Source organism: Apteryx rowi, unplaced genomic scaffold (assembly GCF_003343035.1).
Source record: "Apteryx rowi isolate R43461 unplaced genomic scaffold, aptRow1 scaffold_157, whole genome shotgun sequence".
NCBI lineage: Eukaryota > Metazoa > Chordata > Aves > Apterygiformes > Apterygidae > Apteryx > Apteryx rowi.
This window is the reverse complement of record NW_020447830.1, coordinates 602997-629688: the sequence shown is the minus strand read 5'-3', so window position 1 is coordinate 629688 and position 26692 is coordinate 602997. Positions and strand designations below refer to the sequence as shown.

General features: G+C 44.4%; 1 protein-coding gene across 1 annotated transcript in view; it reads right to left on the bottom strand.

Moving 5' to 3' along the window:
- Nucleotides 1-1677: 1677 nt before the first annotated feature.
- RUNX2 (runt related transcription factor 2) overlaps nt 1678-26692 on the bottom strand; it is a 76913-nt gene continuing 51898 nt past the window's right edge. Inside the window, exon 4 of the mRNA XM_026059417.1 lies at nt 1678-2421. Coding sequence (XP_025915202.1) covers nt 1943-2421 — 479 coding nt within the window. The 3' untranslated portion in view covers nt 1678-1942. The remainder of the gene's footprint in view (nt 2422-26692) is intronic.

Genomic DNA, 26692 nt, shown 5'->3' with positions numbered 1-26692 from the left:
AGGAATCGCACAAATTAATCGGAGGACTGTACCATGCCAAACGTCACCGCGGCGGCGCTTGACAGCGGAGCTGCTAGCTAAGGGGGAGAAGGCGGCCGCTGGCCGCTGCAGGGCCCCGGCCGTGGCTGCTTGCAAGGAAACACGAACCCGTTGCCGGCTCTAGCATTTAATGCTGAGGACCGGCGAGCTCGTGACGGGCGGGCGAGCGGCGCCGCGGGAAGCGCTTTCGTCTCACGAGGGGGCCGCGACGTCGACGGGGGCAGAACAGGGGCCGGGCTCTCGCCTGCTCTACCTTCCTCCTGCCTCCGAGCCGCCTGGCGACGCAGCCCCACGGGCTGGAAACGCCTTTGATTTCTGTCTTTTTTTAAAAAAAAACTGTCAACATTCAAAACATGTTGCCAAAACAGAACGTTTTAAACGTACTTTCAGATTTCCAAGTTCTGAGAAAAATCCTGGGAGAGGAAGAAAGCAGGTGAAGGGTGGAAACCATTTCATCCTTCCTACCATTTTTTCCAGTGTCTCCACAACTACTGATTAAAAGGCAAGACTGTGTTGAAGGCAACCAGACAGCTAATAAAATATTTTTAACACAATATTTCCTTCATAAGTTATACAAAAGGGTGCTACATCCAAAATCATTTCATGGGGATGCAGTTGGGTTGGTTCCTTTGTTTTTAAATCACATCATTGTAAACTGCTTCACACTGGAACTGCTTTTCAGAGTTGGGTAAAGGTTTGAGGTTTACACCATTGCAGAAATGTAATAATTAAAAAAAAAAATACTTTTAGAGACCGAAGTCAATATATCATTACATTAAGAAACGTTTAAAGGGTCCAAATGTCATTAAATAATTATAAATATTCTTTTAAAGTTATATGATGATTCATGTTAGCAAACAACCTCAAATTTTACACATTTATAATTTAAAAAAAAAATAAAAAAGAACATAGCCGAACACAAATACTATGTATACCATTTTGGCTCTAGTAATATATATTGCCATTTTCATATTTTGCATAAGTAATAACGTTTTGCTTTTATTTTAAAAGGATTTGGCTTTTATTTTTGGTTTTTGGTTAACTGGACGAAGGCAAAATCAATGGATGCAAAAGCAAAAAGGAAGCTCTGGGGTCATCTATCCTAACTTGAAGACTTGTTCTCTTTAAGTACCCCAAAACAAAAGGAAAAAAAAAAGGAAAAAAAAAAGAAAAGAAAAGCAATGAACACAGAGAAGTTCCAACTTTCATTTTCATCTGCAGCAAGGCTCGGGGCAGAATTTGGGGAGAGCTATTTTCATCTGAAYGTATCACGGCAAAGTGGAAGCAACTCGATCTTTGCTTGCCTTTTTATGTGCACCAATACAAGCCAGTTGAATTGCACTACGCGGGTGAACAGGGTCCCATACGTTGTATGATTGCAACTGTATCTGGAGTTCATGGTTCTTTTTGTTGTTTTTTTTTTTGGAAAAATAAAATGGAACGCAGCCTTTGCCTTGCATCACCATGTCTCTCCTCAAAGCTGGGGAGTCCGTTCTCTCCTCCTTGGCAAAAGAACTCACTATTTATCACAACACTCTAGACAAAAAAAAAAAAAAAAAGGAGGGGGGGTATTTTTTTGTGTGTAAAAAGTACTTTTTAAATATAAAACAAGGTAAAATGGTTCCAAGAAAAAAAAATATATATATATATATGTGCTTTGATCCACATAATCTGAAACATGGGTTGTGGTGGTGTGTTGGTTACTCTCGTGTTATTTATGGCCATTATCATCCCATCTACACAGTTGCACATATCGGTAAAATCTATTAAAAAAAACAAAAAAAAACAACGAAAAACAAAACAAAAAACAAAACAAAAAGAAAACCCCCAAATAACCAGGCACTTTGTAGTTAGTCGACCGTTTGTTTTTGGCTCGCGGAGGTCGGGCCGGGCAGAAGCAATCTCAGTACGGCCTCCAAACGGACTCATCCATCCTGCCACTAGAATTCAAGACGGTTGGGGAGCTGCTGTGGCTGCCATCCGCCTCCACCCCGTCACTCTGGTTGGGCAAGTTAGGGTTTAAGAGCGTGCTGCCGTTGGCCGCCGTGGTGCACGGAGGAAGCATCCTGGAAGGGGAGCGGTCCCCTCCCGGCACCATGGGGAACTGGTATGATCCCGACGAAGTGCCATAGTAGAGATATGGAGTGCTGCTGGTCTGGAAAGGTCCACTTTGGTTTTGGGAAGAGCCGGGGTAGGGCGGTGGCAGGTAGGTGTGGTAGTGAGTGGTTGCGGACATACCCAGTGACATGCCTGAGGTGACTGGCGGTGTATAGGTAAAGGTAGCTGGATAGTGCATTCGTGGGTTGGAGAAGCGGCTCTCAGTGAGGGATGAAATGCTTGTGAACTGCCTGGGATCTGAAAATGGGCCCAGCTCTGAAGCACCTAAAAAATTATAACAAAAGACGGGGGAAAACAATTCTGTAAATACCGTGTTTTTTTTTTAGCAAGCGCTGATAGTTTCTTTTTCTTTCTTTCTTTCTTTCTTTCTTTCTTTCTTTTGTTTAAGAAAACCCACTTCTTTCGGCCCCCAAAAGAACAGCAGATCATAGCAAATAATACATTGCAAGGAACAGAGTCATATACCTGGCTTTTACCAGCGCCGGGCTGAATGCGTCCCTGGTCTAACTGCACTGATGCCCACGGAGGGAGCAGCGTTGCCAACCCGAAGCATTCAAAAGCCACAAGTCAGACCCGCAAAAAAACCACGGGATTATCTCAAAAATCAAGAGATTGAGAAAAAGCCACAAATACAAACGTCGATTTCTATTCGCTTTGCCTTCTGGTCTCTGAGCTTGGAGGGTGTGCTCACRTCAACGCGTTGCAGGCTTTTTGCTAGAGCCTCTCCAGAAACTTAGGTTTGGTTTTGTGCGAAAGTTGAGGTTCTCACCTAAGTGCATGCCTTCAGGAGCCGGGGTTTCAAGAAAAAACAGAAATTACCGTGCAACTAGCAACAAAAGCCCAAGAGTTGGCAACACCGAGGTAGCTGGACCACTGACATCAGTGGAGTTACACCAAGGGTGACTAAGCCCTGCTTCCTGTGCTAACTCAACTCATTCAGGTGAGGATCCGCTCAGCTACTTTCCTATCTGCAAAAAAGATTATTATTTGTTGCATCTGAAGAGGTTCAAACTGGGACAAGCCACCGAGCTGATAAGAAAGATGCAAATTTTAACTTTCAGTGCAGCATGCGGAAAATTACAAGCCCAACACTCGTTGCGTTGTTGCAAGAAGTTGTTTTCCTATACAGCCTGTTCAGTCTGGTTGAAAGAAAGACCACACAGTTTATGGCTACTGTAAGCGTCTGGATGGTAACACTGCGAATTTGATTCTAACGCAAAACAGGGACGGGTAAATGCAGCTCGCCTAATTTCTAATCCCACATCAAACATGCTAAGTTTAGGAGCAGGACTGCAAAGAGAATGGTAGTAGCTTGGTGATCTGCTTAGGAGACTGYGGCATGGACAGAAGTACAGAAAAAAAACTATGGTGAAATCTTGTGCTGAGCGGCAGGAAAGGGGAAAGCAGGGTGCGGGAAAAGGGGCAGGAGGAGGTAGGGAGAAAAAGTCTAACGAAAAAGTACAGCGCAGAATGGAGGCGTACTGCAGCCAGCATGCAGGAGATACACATCTACATAGAGCTAGAGAAAGCAGGGGAATAAATAAAGAGAAAAAAAAATCATGAAACCAAATGGCTTTCCCTGTGCTTACCAGGTGACATTCCCATAGCTTTCCAATCCTGTAGATCCAGGGCTTCACCCATCAATTTGCCAAGTAATATCAAATCTGATTCACTTAAAAGGAAAATATGGTGTCTTCCAGATGCCARACTGCTGACACTAAACAGTGCAACAGCCAGTGTCTCAGCAATACAAGACGCAGCAACGCTTTGTCCTTGGAGATACACCAGCTCTGCCCTGCGGACACTGCCGCGTGGAAGGAAGGGCTCTCCAGCTACTTTGTCCTTGGTCCCCTACCATGACACATTTTGTGATTGAGACCACTATTCTGCACTGATTAACAGTGGATTTAACATATGCCAGCAATATAACGTCAGACAGTATCTAAAAGTGACGGAGGGGCAGAGCCCAGATGCGTCTCGGCTTTAGGCTGGAGAATCTGAGTCACATCCAGCCAAGAGTCAAACTGGTACAGCTGGAGATCCGGGCATAATAACCCAGCTTCGCACGAAGCATTACGAGGACCGAGTTTAAACTCGCAGCAAAAGCCCGTTTCTGCCGACGATGACAATGTGATTACTATTACCTTTATCTGGAAGTGAATCAGTGACCTACGGGTGAATGGGTCTGTCTCCATTATCAACCCCTCAAACCACAGCGCTCAGGAATGTAATATAACTTGTACCTTTATAGCAAACACTCTACTACTTGATGCAACTCCTTTCGTTCCCAACTGCAAACAATAGCCGGAGGCCATACCACCCAGATTCAAAGCTGTAATTTTGGAACGCTRTCCTTTATATTGTGAACAGGTCTGATACGTATCTGGAAATATAAGGTTATAGCATAATTTCCCCAGCTGTTCMAAAGGCTGAGTTTCAATCTGCTACTGCTTATGCTCATTTTTTTTTTAATTGTTATTGCAACTCTCCCAACATGAACAGAGTTGCTCTTAGTTTACCCTGATAGAAGCTAAACAAGACTTTTATAATCAAAGGCAGAATTAGGATGAGTGTAAGGGTGTAGCACATTGGTAGTACTTGCTTCTTTGCAACTGATACTTTTTTTTTTTTTTAAACCAACACTATCAACATAGTTTTACTTGTGTAAGGCAATCCTTTTTTCAGGGCTCGATCCAAATATTATCCGGATGAGCGTTGCCAAGAGATCATGCCTGTGTTGCAGGACCTGGCATGTGCACACCTCACTAGGCATTTCTCATGCGGGGCTACAGACCTCCTTACACAGCCTAGTAAATCCACACTTGTTTGTTTTTACGGTTGCTTGTAAAGTACAGTCCTATTTGCCCAAAGGCCAAATAACCCTTTCTTATCTCACTCATGGCCGGGTCTGCACCACGCCTGCGCGCTTGCTTCGCCATATGCCCATATTGCTATCTTCATAATTTTTCTGCTTTAGGTTGCAATTTGTTCCTTCCTCAGCCTTCTGCATCTCCACTGTGTAAATGTATTTTTTTGGAGACTGATCAGAGCAGGTTCTCTATCACCCCTCATTTCTATTCTAAGAACACTTTCCCGAACGAGTCTAGAAACTTTTAAAACCTCAAAAACTCAGATTCTTGCCTTCCTCATTACCATGTAATCTCACCGATGCTATTTCCTCCTCCTTCTCTCTCTTTCTATGCTACCTCCTCCTCTTGTGTTAAGGTTGACTTAGGTTCTAACCTGCAAACCCCAGATGCATATTCATTTCTACATGTATAGCTCTTTGCTGGATTGGGAGCATAAGCAGCTCTTCTGGGTACGCAGCCCATCTTTGTATATGTACTTGCACACAATTGGCAGTGTCGATGGGCAACACAGTAACATGCAAGTGCAAGTAAATAATTTATTTATACCTCTCCCCAGCAGGATTAAAGATTTATGCTAATTTTTCCGCCGTCAGAGCAAGAACACAGTTTGCATCTGTGACTTCCCACTCTCGTGATAGCTTATGTTAAACCAGCGAAGCCCAGCTCCTCCGCCCTGCGCCGTGGCCGCAGAATTGCGAAAGCGTGCTGCTTTAAAGAAAAGAGCCTTTCTTCCACGCCACCAGAAAGAAAAAAAAGCACATGGAAACAAGCAGCAAGTGAACTTCTTTTTCCGTACMATCTGATCAATTTAGGGTGTTTGACAACACAAAAGAAAAACGGACCCTTTTCAAGCAAAACATTTACATCTGAAGGAGCACAGGGTTAAACTGCTTTTAAATCTACTAGGCAGATTCCTCCCTAACGTAACCTGGTACTCAAGTTTTCTCAGAGATATGCATTTAGAACAGAAATGTGGTAATGTTAATATGCCAATATATATGCTAACATACTAGATTGAAGAATACTGCTCTAGTGTGTTTCATATTTAGAATAAGAACAATTAAAATTCCATGTGGTTTCACTTATTTTGATGCAGAAGCCTCATTAAAAACCCTTGACTTGGGAATTTGCCAACAGCAGCCTGGTTTTGCATTTGCGCTTAAAACACAATTTTACCTGTTGCACCTTTGCAGCTGTACCGGTTGCAGCAGAATGCCTACCATGGCCATTTCTCTTTTTCAGTTTACAGATGCCAGCTAATGCCAGTTAATGTTCATTTCTCAATTAATAAACTGGGCTTGCGGTTTACAGAAAATAAGGCAACAAATTTCTGCCAGGTTTACAGCACTTTGGCCAATCACTTCCAATTACGAGAGACTATAATGTACCGTGACTAGGTTAACTCCTTGTGGGTACAGCAAGCTGACATCAACTTCAAAGGGTTATAGGATGATTTTATAACTTACAAATATTGCAATTTGCTGGAATTTGGTCATTTTATGCTTTAGGGTCATTGCCAAAAAAGGTCCCCTTAGCTTACTGTATATGTCTGATAGGGAACAAGACATCGAGCACATCAGSTCAATGCATAGCTACTAGATGCAAGAAAACAGAGTGGGGAAGTCACTGAAGAGGCTGTCTCAAAGAAATTCAGCTAGATACAGCTAAACATATCACCAGTAGCTAATTTATTTAATGGTATTTTATCCAAAGGATTCACTTGTGTTTTGGGCAACATTAGTGTTAAGACTTTCACTGGAATAGACGTTAGATGTTGTGTTCCTTGTTCAATAGTTCAGTTCAGGCTGGGATGTAGCACTAATTGATCTATTAAAGCTTTTTTTTCCCCCTTCCCTAACATCTATGTCTATGAATTATGGGTACAGCTTGGATTACTTACAGCAGATACTATCGCCTAGTATGAAGTATGCCACACACTTCACATTATGAGACGATTTTCAGTTTCCTACAGCATTGCCAAACTTTAAACATTCTGGCTGAAATTGTCCATGCTGGGTGCCTGTTTCAGGCTAAATTGTGATTTATGCATTTATTTGTTTTGAAAATTTCAGCTGAAACTCTTCTGCTGGGAAAAATATATTGTTYTACTAATCTTAAATTCTGAGAAGTCTTTCTTTGAAAAGCTGTAGCAGTTCCACGCTTTGAAGTAAGTACTTGAACTTTAGAATAGGAGTGGCTTTTGTGTGAGAGATGTTGGCACGAAAATCCAGCCAAATATGAACAAATTATAAGCATTCTGCCTAAAAATGGGCAGAAGAGTCTGTGCCCCTACAAAGACACTTGCCCAGAGCCTGGAATGGAAGCCAGGATTCCCCAGTCTCATAATTTTCTGAAATGCCAGCAAATATTTGTGAAACACAGGGACAACCCCATCCCTTCCAGTGCCAATCCAGACCGAGGATCAACCCAATGCTGTCACCTATTGCTCCATTAGCTGGGACGGTAGGAGTCTGCGTAAAAGGGTTTAAAGGATGCCAGTCCACGGGGATGTTTGTATGATATGTTCGCAAAGAGGAATTTGGGAAGGCGGGTTTTCTTTTTTGGAAATTATAAACAAAACTGCTTTAAAAGAATATTACTAAGGTTACAACGTCAAGAATGAGAAAGTTAGGAAATGTCAGCTCAGCTCTGAACGTAAGGCTAAATACTCAGCAAAAAAGTCATGCTGTAGGTGACGCAAAAAGGTGCACTGAATTACACTACACCCTAGAGTTTGTGTCTCAGTACTCTTGTGAAACTCTCTTTCATTCTTGGGAATATTGCACTCTCTAAGAAACTGCATAAAAAACCTATGGCACTAACGTCAGAGCGAAGGCCATAAAGAAATTAAGAATTCCTTCTTCAGAGAAGAATTTAATGCTCTGCAATAAGTAAGGCCTGGGGAAATGCAAAGAACAAGAAGAAAACCAAATACTGAGGAGCTGCTTATTAAGTTAGCACTGTCCATCCTKTGCACTGAATGAGACAGGAATCCCGTGGGAAAAGTATCATGTGATCCTGTAATTAAAACCTGTAATATAATGCATAAGCAGAATGCGGCTGATTTAAAGTTGCACAGGCAATGTGAGTACAGAGATTTCCCAATTTCTGCGCACTCAGTTTTGCAATCCTAAGAATTCTTTGCAATGTGTTTGGATGGGGGGTAGCAATTATTTGTTAGCGGCAACTAGGTTTTCCCCAAGTATCCTTCTGTACCAGCAGCGGAGTTTTATTTTGCTCCTCATTTCGCACAGCACCGCAGGAGTAACAGCATCGCTCGGGTAGTGCTTCTCACTCCCCGTTTTGCTTTTGGGTTCACTGGGATGCTTGTGACCTTCTCTCCTGTGCAATGGGGTGTGTTAAAATGCCCTTTTCCTCCCTTTAACTCACTGCATTCATTCAGCAAGAGAGAAAAAAAAAAGGTGTTTTACTTCATTTTCTTTAGTTTTTTTCTTTTTTTTTCCCGCGTCACCCCTTCCCCGCGCAGCAGCAAGCCAGTCCCCTGGCAAACAACAGCAGCAGCAGAGGTGTGAACTGGCCCCCCTCCTCCTTCCTTCGCCTCAACAAGGTGTTAACTTCAAGGCCTAGCTGGGACCATTTAAGYGGCCACGTTATTAAGCACAGCAGCCTCACAAAACGCAGCAGCGGGATGAAGGGGCGCTTTAAGCCCTCCCGAGCTGCCGCGCGCATCGCGCAGAAGCGGATCGCAGCGCACCGCTTTCCTTGCCACCCCCCTGCGCCTTAGCTCACGCGGTGAGACTGCGCGTTTCGACGGGACGTTGGCACCTCAAGCACTCCAGGTTAATTTACCGATAGGTGTTTTCACTGAATTTACGGTGCAGCACCTAAGCCCTTTGCTGGGAGAAACACCCCATAAATGACATAATTAGCATCGAGCATTAAAGCACCGCTCGCACCACAAAGGAGAGTGTTTCCCAGGCAGGGCTGTTACGTGGCTCAGTGGCAAAAACAGGATTTTTGCACTTCTGCAGCCCGGGCTCCGTCATTACCTACTCTGCTGCCTCAACAGGGCTTTTCTGCTGGGCAAAGTGCACGGGAGGAAGGCAATTTTCTTTAGGCACCTAACTCTTGCTGTATGATTCTGCACATCAAAACGCAAGTCACTGCTGTCCGCACCTCAAGAGGTAGCTTATTTTAAAATCAGCAGCATGAACAAGGAGAAATTCCTCCCCCACGTGGAAAAAAACAACTACAAAACCCCTCCGAGATGGACCGTTGGGTGCAGAAACGGAGCTACGGCAAGCACTGGTCGCCACTGTCTCCTTTATAGAAGTTGCCTCCTGCGAAGCTTCATTTCTAGGGGAATCGTAAACCTTTCTAAGGAGAGCCACAGGACGGGGACAACTTGCCACCTTGCAGAAACGCGCATTGGCTTGCAGTTGGGACCCGCAACTCGCGGATGCCCCTTCACCTAAGTGGTGGGACGCCTCGGCCTCCTTGGTCTTTGCTATCTCATCTCGGCAGCGTTAGTCTCCAGCTGGTGATTCGGGTAGAAAGGAATAGGTTTTATTTCAAAAGCCCCTGCTTGTTTAAAGTCTCAGGCAATCTACACGCTACCCTGGAAGCAAAAAAAAAAGTAAATCATGTTTCCTGGAAATAAAGTCTAGCAACTCTGCAACGCTGCATTGCACAAATGCGCACACAAACACGTATCGCWCCCTGCTCAATTTTCCACAGTTTTTACTGCCTGAATTTCAGTTGCTGATGTTTTTCACAAACCCCAGACGACAAGCATCAGAAGGAACATTTGAGGCTTTTCTTGGATAGCAACCTAGCGGAGTTGTATACATCAAGGGGGTGAAACCACAGGGCTGAGATCTGTGATGAATGCACAGGAACGGGGAGCTTCAGTGCAAGAATCCTATACGAATCCAGTGAATGGGAAGATAATATACTTTGGGGCTAGCAGTCTACTTCATTACTTTTTTTTTTTTTTTTTTGCAGAAAAATGTGCCTTAACTATCCAGTATAAATATTTGTTTCCAATGTTGTCATGAATTGTACTTTTCCACTGCATGCTAGCAACTCAGAAATACCATCCGATCCTCGAGCAGGCGCAAAGAAACGATGTTTTGCAGCGGGGAGGGGGGGAGAGAAAAGCCCTTGGCGTTTCTCTGCGCCTTCGCCCTTTGCGCCCCTCTTTTCCCTTCCCTGGCCGACATGGCTTTGGCGACTCTTGCTCAAATAACGCACGTCCCCTCCTGAGGAAGAGAGGCAGAGGATCGCTCGCCGGTTCTTGATTAAGAGCTTTTAAAGCAACCGGGAAGGACGATACTCTTTGAAACTGGATCTCCTGCAGGATGGGAGCCAGCACGCAGGACACCGTGTCTTTCAGCGYGGGCCACACACGGTGCCACTGCAGTCATCTGACTTCTCTGTCACATCCTGAAGCCATTTCCAGCTCGTGTGCGAGTTTGTACTCCCATTTAGAAGAGGATGGGATATATTGGGAACACACATATGGAAACACTTTCAGGGAATCAGTTTCCATGAAATCCATAATGAGCCAAGTGGCTTCAGATGTGGCAGCGTGCCTCAGATTAGCCCAAAAGAAAAAAAAAAAAGGAGAGAAAAAGAAAAAAAAAAGGAGGACAAATCTACCCTTTCAGCCCTTATTTCGGTTCCCAGGCAGGGGGGAAAAAAATTGAAGACCGCTAATGACTTATGGCTACCAAAACGGGGAGCGCTCTTCCCCTCCGCCGCGAGTGCCTGGCGCTCGGCAAGGCGCGCGGGCGCCTCGGGCCGGTCCCCGAGCCCGGCGACAAGCCGCTCGGGCAGCAGCGCTCCCGAGAAAGGCGGCGCAGAGAAGCGACGCCCTCGGGCCCCGTTCGGCCGCAGCCGGGCCTGAGGGAGCCGGTGGCACGCGGGGGAGGCCGGGACGAGCGGCGCCGTTTCCGGGAGGACCCAAGGAGATGCGACGTGTGTCTCGGTGACGGCTGGCTGCGTTTCGATCACGAGCAAAACAACYGGGAAGCTGGCCGCTAATTGGGGCCGTATCCTACAAACCCTTGTTTTCCTGACAAACAACTTACGCCACAGCCCGTCCCTCTGTTTTCAATAGGGTTATTCGCGGCAGGAGGGACCACCCAACACGAGAGGATCAGGCCCTCGACTCCCTCAGCCCGGAGCCGGCTTAAACCTTCCAAAAGCGACGATAACAATTTAAAAAAAATAAAAAAATTAAAAATCCCCGCGAATCGTCAAGCCTTCGCTCGCTGCTGCTCCTAGGCCGGGATGAACACAAGGCTCGCCTCGCCACCGGCCCCCGGAAGCRGGCTCGGGGCTGGTCTCGCAGGCCGCTCTTTCCACTCGAGCTCGGCACTGTAAACTAACTCAAAACTTCTGCATCAAGGAGAAGGTCTCCTTTAAAGTTTTGTTTGGCTTTGCTTTCAAAGCGTTGTCTGTATATTTTAGAATATGGAGAATTCGCCTTTGATTCCAACCTCTCTCTTAACAATAGACAAGAGAAGATTTCTCCGCTGAGCGATTTAAACAAAAACAAACAGTTTTGGTTACCCGGGCCTTGTTCTCAAAACTCGCTTTTTTTTTTTTCCTCCTTCTTCTTTTTTCCGGAGAAAAAGCAAAACCYCGCAAATCGTGACGCTTCTGGCAAAAGCTAAAAACTCACAAATTCAGACAGTATGATTTTTTTCCTTCCGACGTGAGCTAAACAGCAGCATCCCCAGAGGAAGTAAAGGCCTATCCCCAGCCCCCTCCATTTATAGAAGACTAAATCTCCCGATCTAAACAATTAAAAACATGCTCTTCTCCAAAATAACTATTTTCTCTTCGACGTGCATTCTCTGTCCACCTCCAGCTCCATCATGGTCTTTTTTTCCTCTTTCCGGGCATGAAGGGCCCTGTCTGCCAAGCGCAGACGGATGCACCTAATTCGGCATTGCAGAGCCCGAGCTATGAGGAAGACCATGAGGGCGGCCGCGCCGAAGCTGCTCAGGGAGCTTAACACGTGGAGAGCTTCTGGATACTGGAGAAATGGCTGGGATAAGGCTAGGAAGGCATTACTGTCTTAAGTTAATAATTTAGCACCAGGCAAAATACATGATTGGACTGAAAGCAGTGGAAGAGCGGAAAAAACTCGCCCGGGGACGGTGAAGGTTTTTTCCCCGTACAGCGTCGGGACTAGTGAACGTGCACCGATTTCCCCAGGTAGCATCACCGGCTGTAAGGCCAGGCTGGATAAAATTTTCAAAGACACCAGCGTGACTCAGACCCGAGAGCCACTCGTAAAGGGAATTTAGGGAGCCTAAGGGGGTGTTTAGACGCCGCGGAGAGGTGCGAGACGCCCCCGCGCCGAACCGCTGCCCCGCCAGCTTCAACAGGGCAGAGCCCRTGTGCGTCGGGGCTAGAGGCACTTTTAAGATCTGTCTCCCCTTTTACGTGCAGAGCGGCACCAGTTTCACAATATACAGGCTTTTCAAACCCATTCAGTAATAGCACTGTAAATCCCCCTGTGGATTTACGCGTCCCTCTGTGGATTCGGTTCAAACCCAAACCGGGTTTCTTGCTAAGTTAAGGCAAACTGCTGCAAGCGAAGTTTCAGCCCATTATAAACTCGTCCGCACAGCATTTCCATTCATAAGGTGAACGGCAGCTTATACTAGCCCAGCTTTGAACACTTCTAAATAGATGTTCCTTCTCCATAATGYAAGCTCTGAATATGTTTTTTATCCTCCCAGGAACCTGGTGATGAGAAAGACACTGTTAYTGCAGACTTTGGTCTGTAATAGCTCACATCATAAACATGTTTTAGGTTGTTTGCTATATGATTCCTTATGCTACTGCTCCATGCTACTTTATGTTATATCACTAGCAGCTCAAATCACTATTGATGGTCCACACTTAAAATCAAGTCACCACATCTCAGATAAACCACAGAAACAGTCCACATGCATGGTCTTAGCCCATGGTAAGTGTGAGATGCTATGATTTTGTGAAAGAGGATTAAGTCTCACTCCCTCATGCTTGCTATAGGCTGTAGAAATGCAAACCACTACCCAAGTCCAACTGATGCACAACATACTGTCAGTCAAGATAGCCTGACTGTCTTCTCAGTTGGCTTAATTTCAAAAGAGAGCTTAGATGACTTCTGACCAGTTGGTAAAAAATAAATGTACTGTGGAGATACTGTACAGGGTAATTGCATAGTGGCAAGGAAGTGTTTTTTAGAGATTTAGAAAGCCCACCTATCCACTAAAACTGTTCAAAGGAGCTATATTGTTTCCGTTGTTTTCTGGCTCCTGATAATGATTTGTTTTGTGACCTTGGGCTTATCATTTAATTTTCCCAGCTAAATTTTGCTTGTTATAGGATGGATATATTAATGCTTCATGTTATTCAAGTGACAGAGGTCCGTAACACAGCTTGGGATATCCTTGAAATCCTCTGCTTGAAGATGCTGTAAAGGTACAAAGATTAAAGGCAAAATCCACGAAACATATCTTTGATACACTCTTCAGCAGATGTAGACAAATGAAAGGTGGACATYGGACAGAATAACAAAAACTTGGCTTAAAATAAACTTTCACACACAGTCACAACATCTGAACTGAAAAGGAGGTGTACAAAGTCAGCCCGCACTATCATCTTCAGTTGTGTTCATCTGTTAGAGAAAGCCAYGGCTAGAGTTGTTTGCAACTTGAACGTTCCTCCAGTTCATCTGCACATCAGACTGGTGAGACGCAGAAGCTGGCCAGGCTGAGAAGCCAGGCACTGTGCTCAAACTCCACGGCAGCTGGAACAGTTTCTTACACGGGCAAGAAGCCTTTCTTAAAAACAGCTCCAAACCAGTCTGGCCCACCTATGTTGGCCAGGCCAAACTAGGAATTGGTTGGGTTTGGATTATCCTTAAACCCAGCTTCCTATCTAATTTTGGAATCTAATACGATAGCTCCTAATTAGACTTTGGTGGTACTTAGATCCTCCCCTGCGCTCCCTTTCACCCATAAAAAAATCATGGGTTGGCTTCTAGCATGAATCAAAATGAAAACAAAAACAAACAAAAATCCCTTTAAAGAGAGATATTTGAGAGAGGAAGAGGGAAGAAAGGGGAAAGAGAGGTGCCTTTTTCCCATTGCCAGGATTCTTCTGTGGCTCCTCCAGACCTGCCAGTATCCACATCACAGTTCCCTAGGACTTCCTCCACGGGAGACGCTTCTTCCAATGAGGCATTTCATCTCAGGCTTTTGGGTCAGCAGACCTCCTGGTGTTTTTGAGGCACTTGCTTCCTTTCCTATTTGGTAAACCAACTACCTTTGCAGAAGGGCTCATTTTCAGTCCTACTCCATAGTCCAAATCCCAACCTTTGCAATCTGTGCCCTAGATGCTATTTAAATGTTTATGCTCTTTCTCACAGAGGTTTCTACTCTATACCTTCCCTGTGTCAATGCTGATAAACTCTTTACAGCTCCAGGTCTATTCATCAGTCAGAAACYGTCCTGCAGTGAACACTCATTTTACGGCCAGTAGTCTAGTTCAGAAGCCCAGGGGTATTTTAAATTATTCATAAATCTCCCGTCACTCCTCAAGCATTTTTCTTATATTTTTCTGTAATGCTAGTTTTGACATCCTTGGTTTTTAAGCTCATAAAAAATAAACCCTTCTTTTAACTCCACTGAAATTATCTATTTCAACCTTAACACAATTTTCTGGCTAGGATTTTTCCTTCATTGGGACACAGTTTTATTTTTGTTTTGAATGGCAGCAATACACATAACTAGTTGGCCACACTTAACAGGAATAACCTACAGATATTTCATCCTGTTTCTGTACAGAAGGGCACAGATTATATTATCTCATGAGGTCCCTGTCTGTCCTATACAGCTATAATTCTATAAACTTAGATCCAGAGATAAACCTCCAGCTTCRAAAATCCCTAAAGCTTGGGGATATATATTTTCTGGTTTTGTAGTCTACAGGAACTAAGCAGCCACTTTTGGCTATTCTGAGRAGGCGAATCCTGTCCTGGACAGACCCTTGGTCTAACTTGGTGGGGCTGATCTCAGGTGTCTCTCTTATCCTTTCCGATGAAGACGCTGACCCCAATGCYAATTGGCTGCTGATGCCAGCCCCTTCTTACAAGTTAAAATGAGCAGCTTTGTGCTTTCTTCCATGCTGCCCCTCAAGCCTGGGAAGAGGAGAATATCCGCAGAGTAGCTCATTATCCTCCTTCAAACCACACGCTCAGATTCCCTCTTGACGGACGCTTACTAAAACCTGCCTGCTGCGACTGCTGTCATGTTAACCAGCGGTCTCTGGCTCTCCTTGCGTTTCATCAATTCCTCAGTTGCATTTGATCAAACATCCTGTAACCCGCTTGTGTTGTACTTAGAGTGGAAACTCGGAGAGGACAGGGATGATCTCCTGGGTTGTTTTATTTCCCCCCGTTCTATAACTGCCTAGTGCCTAACACAATGGGATCAGGTGCTGCGGCTCACACTTTCAGATGCCACCCCAATACAAATAATGTTAACGGCCACTGAATAAGGCATGGTCCGCRGTGATTCCAGCAGAGGCCCATTAGCTACTCACAAATATAACCATTGCTTTGATCAGCGAATTGCACTATCTGTAGTAGACAAACTTAGGTACTCCAGCAGCTGTTCAAAACCTCCCACAAAGCCTTGTCAAGGAGATGTGCAACGCAGACTCACACATACRGAGCTGTAAGTGTGGCCAGTTCTTGGAAATCCCCTCCTTTCAATCCCATGTTCAGCTTTCAGTACAAGGAGGAATACATGATATAATTTCAGTACAGAATTAAATAAAGCAAGCTGTGTTTTTACAAACAATTATCACCCCAAAATTATGTAGCTTACACACTTGGTCCTATACACAGTTTTTTTTCCTTGGGCTACTCCAGAGCTGAGTCAATTGTGTTTTCAGAACAAGCTCAGCCTAATAATGTAAACCAAAATAAGATGGACGTACCTTTAGCTGCAAGCTTCATAATATTCTGCCAATCCAAGACCAGCTGTTAGCGTACTAAATAAAGCACTTGTTTGGAAGAAGATGTCATAAAACAGCACTGATAACTACAGATCCGACAGTGATAGCCCAACTAACCATTAGTAATAATCGATGGMAACCATGCATGTGGCATCACCAACAACTTTAAGCTCACGTCTAGACTCTTTTCATCTCAGCTAACTGAAAGAGGCATTGTAGGTACTGCTGCTAATCCAAAAGTACCACCTTTCTCTTCCCCTCGCTGAAGAAATGTGATGCCATCAGGCAAAAGCATCAACATGAAATGCCCTACCATCATCGCTTCCAGAAATGACTTATCTTAACTGCTCCAGACTTTTTTTCACTGGTGGTGCTCCCCTTTTCTCAGCACAGTTGCTCCTCTTTTTTACAGGAGCTCAAGGAGACATAGGCTTTCTGTGGCTATCTACAGTCAGTATTTCTATATTGTTTGGCAAAATATGATATTACAGAAAACATTAATGGTCACCACAGTAAAAAAGGTCAAGCTCTTCCTCTTCTGACTACACATACAGATTGCCCCAACCCTTTGCATCCATCTGACAGCCTGCTCCTCCTGCTGTCCATCCCAGCAGTGGGATACATGAGCTTTAATTCCCTGTAGCGCTCTCAAGCATGACTGCTCTTTGGCCTCCTGTGTTTCTGCAAATGCAGCTGGCAGCAGGGTCTGCCTCTTCTGCAAGACTGTGAGCTCTAATCTTTTGCTCTGACACATGATGCTCTAATTGCTGTTTGGTGGGTTAGAGAGACCTTTGAGAAAAACAGCCAGGAGGCTAGGAGGTGACGTGGCCTGGACAGGACTGATGAAGCAGCACACCAACTCCTCTCTTCTTCCACGAGCACCTTTAAAGTGTCACAAAAAACTGTCTTACGTGCATGATCTTTTACCAAAGCCAAGTGTCTTCATGCACTGATGGCACTGCCTGGTCTGAGCTTCAAGGGTTTAGCTTCAGCTTAGTTTCACCTCTTTTTGCAAATCTGCCCGAGGAACAATTATGAAAGAGGAGATGGGTATCTGATACACAAAGGAGCCACAGGCTGAGCTCTGAGCTGTGGTTTTCTTTTTGCATTCAATGGAGCAAATGCTAGCTAAACCTGGAGGAAAAAGCCCCACTGACTACAGCTGTGTTTCTTAAAGGGAAAGCTAAAACAGTGTACGAAAATTATAGGAGAATGCAYACCCTGCTGTCCATGAACACTATTCCTGTATCTTCTTCTAAGGTAATGGGTGAGATCTAACGGCAAGGCAATAAATTCATTTCACTTGTAAAAATGGGAGAGACTTTATAACTGGGCTAATACAAAAGCAGGGAAATTTCTGAAGGAATTGCAGAAGCCCACAATGCCAGGGCCAGTGAAAAATGCTTTCTCAATACATTTTTTCAGGTGGGTTGGAAAAGTAGCTTCACACTAATACTGCAACCAAAAATAACACCTCCTCAGCTGATACTGCAGGACAGATAGGCCTGATGAGGGAAAGGATCATCACAAAACTTCTTCTATTCGATATATCGTAGTTGACCTAGAGCAAACTGAAATGACCAAAATATTTTTGTGCAGTCCCACTGCAGCCTCCTTACAAGTTAAACTTGTCTCTTCAATTCTACATTCCATAACATCCAGTTCCCAGATGCTTCTGCCATTTCCCGAAGAGCCACCACAAAAACCTACTTTCCTATGTACCTCTTCTTGTATCTCGGTCACTGCCACAACAAAACTTAAGAGAAGCTACTTGAGGCACAGAACTCCAGAAACCACCCCTGCAATGTGGCAGACAAAGATACAGCTCGTTCAAATAAGTGGAAACTAAAGCTAGACAAATTCAGATGAGTAATAAGACCCACATTTCTAAAGAGAGCTTAATTAACAACTGTAACCAAAGGTTGCGGTGGGTTTTGCTTCCCTGGAAATTCTTAAATGCAGACYGACTGACTTTTTGTTTTTTTCTCAAAGGTTATCCTCAAGTTCAAATGAGAGCTAATTTGGAGAAGTCTTACAGCTGGCTTACGGAGGAGATCAAAGTAGATGATCGCATGGGTTTCACTGTATTAATAACCTATGGATCTATAGATCTGTACAAAGCACCTTATATTAAATTAGTCTCCCCTGAGCTTTATTTACCAGGCTCCAACACAGCTAAAGTCCTTGCTCTCCCCAAAAGCTAGGGAGTTGGAGGACACAGTCGTGCTCCAGCCCTCCTGGGGCTCTGAGCAGCCCTGACTCCTGAATCTCTTGCCCCAGGGCCACCCGCGGCAGCTTCRAGGCCAGGCAGTGGGTGCTCAGGTCTGGCACACAGCGTGGGGAACCAGGGCTTTTGGGTGGCTCCACGGCCCACATGACAGCCCTAGCAGTGGGTGCTTGCTGGGACACCCGCACACCGCTCTTACAGATCCTGTCCCAAGCTCGGCAAGGGCAGGTATTGTCTGCTTTGATCCCTTCCTGGGCGCTTTTTGAGTCAGTCTGAAGGCAATATTAAAAGATTTCCAGATTAGCATCCCCAAATACCCTCCCTTTATGCATGTGAAATATTTCCTTCTCTCTTATTAACATCTTTTATGACCCACGTGAAGGTGTGCGCCTTCRTTTTATCTCATTTCATCTTCCTCTTCTTCCCTGCCTACGTGCTCTTCTTTTGTACAGCCAGAGAGAGCCTGAACCACTATTGCAGCTCTTCTATCACCAGTATCAGCCCATGTTCTTTTTAATCTCTCAACCAAACAACCGACATGACACCAGCTTCCTTCTGCTGCTAAAACATCCACTGAGTGGGGAGGAGATCTGGGCGCCTGTAAAATGGAGTCAATCGTTATTTACTAAACAACTTCAGAAAAGCGTTGTGAAGCTCTGTTAGGCTCTAACGCTACATTCTTGGTCCACAGCTGGCCAAATTTTGCATGGCCACAAATGGGAGGAAATTTCACTGAAAGTCAAGGCAGCTACAGCTATTTCTACAAGCAGCAGATTTTCGTATAGAGTTGTTCTTCTAAATGTAAGGTTTACAAAACTGGGCCTTTTAAACTGTGAAACATCTGGAGGGTTTAATATGTTTTTCTGCCTGTCCTGTATCAAACACAGTCACAGACTGAGAAGGACTGAATTGTCCACCCTYTGCGTTTTACAGATTCACTTCATAAATGCAACTTTTGCAATTAACTGAATAAAATTCAGGGTAACAAAGAYTCAAGGCCACAGATTGTTAAGGGCAGAATAAGGGCTTCTGATCATCATCGTGTCTGATGGTCTGCATGGAGCAGATCAGAGCTGCACATGCAGTTAGCTTCCCTCCTTATACATGCACATGCCACGGCATCAGTCATCACCACTGGCTCCATCCTGTGACATCTTCTYGGCTGCATGCACAGCAGCCTTCTTGTTTCACCAACTTCACTGGAAGTTGGTGTCGCTGAGGACCTTACAGAATCAGGCCTGATATTTGTAAGTGACTCTGAGGAAGAAAAGGGCTCTACAAAACATTAACGGTCTATTTGCTCCTAGCTGCAACTGATAGAGATGGTCTGRAGATGCATAGGACAAGAAGAGATGCCTTGGGTAGCCCTGGTAATTCTACAAAATACGGTGCTGGATGACAAAGGAGAGAGAGATATCACACGGGTGCACAAACGGGTCTCAAAAATTAGCCCTCTCTCTAGGTGGAAAAACAACGGAGATCCCACCAGGAGGATGCAGAAATCATCTTGCACAAAGATGAAACAAAGAGCTCAGTCCTGCAGCCTTCCTGCTAGGAGTTTATTGACCTTCTAGGTGTGCCCATATAGGTAATGACTCAGGATCTAACCCTTTGAAAGCCTGGAATCAAGGGCTCTGTTGCCCCATTAACAATTAGCATTCTGTTTACAAAACCCAGCCGAGTCAGTAAGAATCATCACTACAAAACATGCTCAGACTGTGGTTCTGGTTTAAGTTAATATAATTTTAATGAGTTCTTCAGAAAAGGCCCGGCACTTATGGAAAATTTCCTTAATTAATATCAGACCCTAAATTAGTAATAAAAAAAGCTCTGAATATCATTTGGTCTCAAGCTGGAACTAAAGTATGTTTTGGCATCATTACTAACTGTTAGCAGCAAGTTCTGGAAACAGATGCAAATCTTGATATGTGTCCTAAATATAAAACACATTGCAAAAAAAAAGCTCAGATAAAAATATATCTATACATCCACATATATTTGAGTGTGCTATTTCCTGCCTGTATCAGCAACAAATTTATTCCATTTAAAAGCATTCCACTTGTTTCTTCTTCTGTGTATGTTTTATATCCCTTATTTCAGGAATAAAACTCTTTCCCTCTGCCTTCATTTTTCCTGTTTATTTCCTTTCCCAACAGCAGTTTTAACTAAATGGAAAGGTCTTAAAGACACACATTATAATATTCAAACTTTTGAAAATCAGGCCRCTTATTTTATCACCTAAATATGGGTATAGACGCCTAATTTGAGGCCACCCACACTAGAAAAATTTGGCCATCATCCTTGAGGTAGGGATCGTGCAACATATCTTCTGGACAATTACTCCAATGAGAGATTTTACCCAGGAGAGAAGTTGCTACTGAAATCCTACACGTCAGTGCCAAGGTGCTAAGATTCCTAGGTGGCACCATGTGGGCAGGAGACTAAAAATGGAAAAAATGCGGTAAGCAAAATCAATAGTACCACTGAAAAATAAAAAAGACAAGTTACAAGTTTAGGTACGGTAGAAAAATGACAGAGTTGTTTCTGAAGAGCACACGTTACAGAATCTCCCGAGCTTTCCGACGGTCTTTACTTAGACTTAACTCAGTGTACCTCGCAGGGAAAGCAGCAAAAATTAGCCAGGAGAAATGGAGACAGAGACAACCTTGAGCCTCTCAGCTGCCATTTAAAAAAAAAAGAAGACAGAGTGAAAATTGTTATAGTCACCAAGAAAAACATCGCTATGCAGTGAATGTACCAGAAACAGAGCTGGCTTCTTGGGTTTGCCAAGAGCCTGAGACAATATTGCTGAAGCGTGAACTGCCCATTCATTTCAGGCCCCGTGAACACAAATGCCCTTGCTGGCAATGTCACAGGTATTAACTATTTCACTGCTTCCCAAAGCACGCAAAGAGAAAAGAATTGCATTACGAAAACAGCACTAGGGTCTCCTCCTGTTTAAGGGTCCAGTCCCCAGAAATATCCTGAGCACGCACAGCATTTAATGAAGTTACCAGAAATTCAGGGATGCAACAGTAGCTACTTCAGAGGGCCACAATTTCTTTTCAGTTTGGTGTTGTAAAGTTTTTTGAGCTCCCTAGACAAAGACAGACAACTTTTCTTTCTTAAAGTTAATATTTTTCAAAGAGCAACTCCAAAAAAAAGAAAACCATTATTATAAAAATTGTGTGTAAGTGACATTAAACAAACCCATAAAAAAAAAAAAAAGTTAATTCACATTTAAGTTTAGAAAGCTAAGATGACAACCAGTACAGGAGCTTATGAAAAAAAATCACACCTCTGTGAGCCACTTTCTCATTAAAAGTATGAACACTAAATCCAGAGTTTCAGCTGGAGCTGCTTCCTTTATATATGCTTTCTTTATTTTAAGATTTGTAGGCTTGCAGGAATGCAATTAAATTGTGTAAAAGAAAGGTATATCATCACTGACTAGAGCATGGYCAGAACTCACATGTTGGATTTTTTACTTGTCAGCCCTCAGTGAACTGGGAGAACAGGAACATTTCATATATTCAATATCCCATTAAGGTCCAGGATGGTCCAAAATGGTTCAGCGATATCTACAGTGGGAGATGAATTAATGGGGACATTTGGCTACACTGAAACTAGCAAACAGCACAGGGTAAGGGTCCGTTCTCAGGCTCTAAATCCAGCTGCTATGGCCTGGCCACCATAATATTAAATCCTTTCAGCCTCCACAACAGGGTGGCTGCCTCTCAGCACCCACTGGCAATGGGTTCTGCACTGAGCTAACTTCCAAACCATGCCTGGGAGCTGCTTGGGAGACYGCTAGCTAACCCCAGTCAAAACTAGTCCGGGGACCATACTAGCAAATTAATAGTATAGGTGTTTAACAGCCCAGGCCCTACTGCCGTGTAATTTATTAGTAAAGACATTCCCTTATGGCCATTCAACTTCAGAGGACTGGGTCTGCACATTTCTTTTGTTTACGGGTTGAGCCCAGTGTGACCCTCATCTCAGTCTGTCCCCATTCAATAACACAGTAAACATAAAGAGAAAAAAATTCATCGTGAGCTGGGGGGCACTCTAATGCGTGGGAAGGAAGAGTTTGGGCACAGTGGCATGGGAAGACCAGCTTCCCTGATTTATGTCACTCATGGCGATAYGCCACAAATACACAAATACAACTGTCTGTGAAGAGTGTCAGCCTGGGGCTGGAGAAGGTAGGCTTGGTGATTTGAACTGCCATTTAGCTTAACTTTTAACTTTCTTTCTTTTGTCATATAAGCATTTGTCAAAGACAGTTGTGTAGGACAAGTTCTTTCATAGCCAGCACTGTACGTATTAATGTCACCCGTCCAGGGCAAGTCCTCCAGTTGCTCAAGACTTTGATCCTGCAAGTCTTTCTCAAGTGTGAAGCAAAAAGCAAGAGGCTATTGCATTCAGGCACAAGCATGAGCAGGTCCAGGAACACTGTAGGGGAAGGAGAAGTCTTCTCACCTCCCTTCTCAAGAACATTCTCAACAATAAACTCAAGCTCAAACCTGGAGAGCTCAGGGTAGAAGCAGATCAGGGAGAGGCAGACACAGGCTGGGTTAAGCCAGAACGTAAGTGTGATGAGGCTGTCATAGGGATATGTTGACGGACCAGCTAACCCATCTCTTTGAGATTCACCCGACCAAATGCAGGCTACTAGAACTGACATGCCTATATGTGAACTCGCTTTAGAGACAGGCACTTCTAAGGCACTGCTAGGGACCGGCACAGCTCATCCACAGACTGTCAGGCAAATTGTGTCCTGCAAGTGCTTGTTTCTCCTCACTGACTCTGAAGCCTAAGGTGATCATCTCAGATGTGGATGTCTACACTGCAGACACCTAAACTCAGAGGAGACCATACCTCCTTTGGCTACCGCCTAATAGCCCTTTGGTGACTGCAGGAACAATCCAATCTGTAGTCCCTGCTCTGAACCTTGCATGTGCAGAGGACTTGCTGGATCGATCCCAAAGCTTTATGTAAAATGACTATGATGCGTATTTATATGAATCATATACATTAATTACATAATAGACACTCATGCTCCCCATCCCACACGCAGTTTGGTTATGCACAGGGCAYAAAGACTGTGAGTGCATTCACTATGAATCATGCAATAAGACTACATCCCTGAGGCAAAACTCTTTCTAAAATGACCACGTTCATATATTCCCATGGTTTCCACTACAATATTACYTAATTAAGAATATTAATCTGCTAGGCCACCAACTTTCACTGCCTTTTCTGGAAGTCTCAGCAGACAGGTATTTTAATAAAATATAGGGAGTGAATTCAAGGAATCCTGCTCTTTTCATGATTGARTTAGTGCAGTAAGGTAAGTCAGTTGCATGGCCTCTTGAGCCTGTTTTTTATCTGTTCTCTATATGAACACGAGACTTATGCACCAGAGAGATCACTGGTTCAAAAGTTGCATGAGTTTTGCCAGCTGGTCTTTATTTTGTTTTGTTTTGTTTTGTTTTTCAGCTATTGCTATTGAATAGAGCCCAAATATAYGCATGAAATATCATCAGTTACTTGTATGACACCGCAAATACTAGTCCCCATCTGAAGAATAAAAGAYGAATACTTGAAGTCTAACACCTCCGCAGCTGTGGGCACTCATTTGCACGTGCTTGAAGCATGCATGCAAATATTTCAGTTGTGCAAAGAAATCAGGCATGTGTCTAGACACTAACGCGACCAGTTCGGCCCCATTACTCCAGCCTGCCAGAATAAGTCCTCAGGGTTACAGCATGCTGTCCTTTTCCCCTCACGCATGGGCAAGGCAACCGTATGAATTGCTGGGGCACTAACTGCCCCAACACCTCATTCCTACAGCCCCAAACATCTTCTGCTGCAYGCCCTGGTCCGCAATCAAAACACAGGCATGCTCAGAACAGAACAGGGCATGCACCCATGCCAGGACAGGGAGCACCACCGGCAGGTTGGGATAGACACGTTCCTGGWCACAGGACTATCACCACAAACGGCTCTTGAGGGTTCTTGCTGACAGTATGACCGGGAACCACTACTTTGAAGGACACACTACTTTATTAGTTGACATGTTTTAAATTGCAAGCACACCTTAACCAGTGGTYGAGGCAAAGCCATGGGGGCCTGCAAAAAGGCTGGGCGATATAAAGTTGGGGCAGGTAGGAAGCTCTGGGCCTGGAGGTGTGACATGTGAGGCCCAAGGGTTACCCATTCCTCCTCCTGCATGATGTTAAGCAATAGGCAGTAAATATGGCATTCATTAAAATTACCTTGTATATTTTTAACAGCCTTGATAATCAGATTTCTGCCACTGTATTGGGAAACAAAGTTTGTTTTTATTCAAGGCCTTGTAAAACTCCAATTTCTCCCTCATGCTCTGGGGGTGCCTTAAGTTTTCTAGTGCTCTTAATAGCCATTTTTTACCCCTTCAAAATTCTGTTCTCTTCTGAAAGATATATCAACTAAGTGAGTGGAGATCTGGTTTTGCCAGTGTGAGGGATAAACTGGTTGCTGCAATGGGCAGCTTTAAACCTGCATTTCTCTCTATACAWCATACACATTGGGGCCAGATCCTGCCCTCGCTCACTGTGGTGCTTCAATGAAATTTTCTGCTAGATAGAAAACCTTGAGAAGAACCACAGAGTTTCCAGTAYGAGCTACAGTGCAGCTCCTTGCTGCCTAGGAGTCAGATCTCCTCTCCAACCTAAGGTGGCCGTTGCTGTAATTCTGAACGTCCGCAAATTCTGCGGACAATCCCTGGCACTGGGGAAGATCAAAGCCCTCTTTTTCAATTCAGAAGCTAACCTGAAGCAAGTCTCCCGTGCTGGGAAAAGGCAAGAACATTGTGGGGGCACTGGTCGACATCCCAGAGGATGAAGGGCAAAAAGAGTGAAGGCAACCTACCGTAGAGCACAACCGAAAAGTTCAGTGTATGGCCACATAATGCATACAGCTAGCTCTTTGAGTCACGCTGCCCGTGCCCACATGCGARGCGCTCACGTCTGAATGCACACAGACAAGCGAGGGCTGCAGGGCAAGCAAGCTGCCGTACAGCTGCCGYGGTCCCAGCCGAGCCTTTCCCGGAGGTATCGCTGGGGGCAAAATTGCAAAAATAACCGATTCGACAACGCAGCCCGCCAGGAGACTCCAACTCAAAGGGAACCTGTTTCAGGCCAAACAAGGCATTTCCTCCGAATCAAGCCCATCTAGTTTTTTTTGAACTGAGTCAGCACTGCAAGGGGAGCCCACAGGAACCTGCTCCACTGCACTGCAAGCCGTGGCCCACACGGGTACGTTTGGCCTCTCCGAAAATACAGCAAGYGCTAGGACCACAGAGGGCTTTGCAGCTGCTTGCTTGCGAAACGAAGCTTCCCCCCTCCAAGATGAAAGAAAGAAGGAGTCTACGCTAACCAAATCCTACACGCCTGTTGGCCGAGGTTCAGCTTGTCAGTGATGCAGCTCGGCGGAGTGATCAACATTTGCAGCGCTACRAGCTTGGTGGAAGGGGAAAACAAGACAGAGAGCAATTCACCTGGCTGGGAGTCAAACAGGTGCATGGCAGCAGGATCCCAGATTACAATAATATCTTGCAAACATGGAAAAAATAGATGTAATAAGAGTGATTCTTTGGTTTTTATTAATGAATCATAAAGGCTTGCTTTACATTACACATGCTTTTTGGCATACGTTGCTAATATTCCCACACTTGCGAGGTTGGAGTTTTAAGAGTGAGACACCCTCCCCTAAGGTTCCTCCTTTTTGGCACGATGCACAAGGTGACTGTGTGCCATGACAGGCTCTCTCTTACTGTGGGGCAATCAGATTACTTYGCACAGCTGGTTTTATCACTGGGACCATTAGAGATGAATTGCACAGTATGCAAATGTACATTTGCTCGATAAAAAAAGTCTCAGTTCCTAGTTGCTGCCTTGTCTAAGTTTCTAAACATATTTCCTCACTCCTGTATCATTCCAAAGCCCAATTTGTCCAAACTTTACCCTAAAGTGACTCAGCTAGTTTCTGATAGGCATCTTAAATACACATTAACTAAGGAAATAGGCTTTCTTGAGCTACTGGATTGAAATGAGAGAGAAGGAACCTTAGTCTGAAGTATTCAAGGCATCTATCTGTCAGGATGTCTAATATCACGCAATACAAAAGCAAAACATTTTACGAAAATCACCAAAAAATAGAGAGTATCACAATTACTTTAAAACATGTAAGCAAACGTCCTCTTGTAGGAAAAAAAAATAAAAGAGAATTTGATCATAGAACCAGGTTCACAATAAAAAAAAGAAAGGAAAATTGATCTGATCTGAAATGGACCTAGAGACATTCAAACAGATCCGTACACGGCAGCTCCTCCACTTCAAGAAGAAAGGGGCTTGGACCCCCACCCGCAGTGCAGGAACCCAGCTATCACAGACCGATGCTCGCTCTT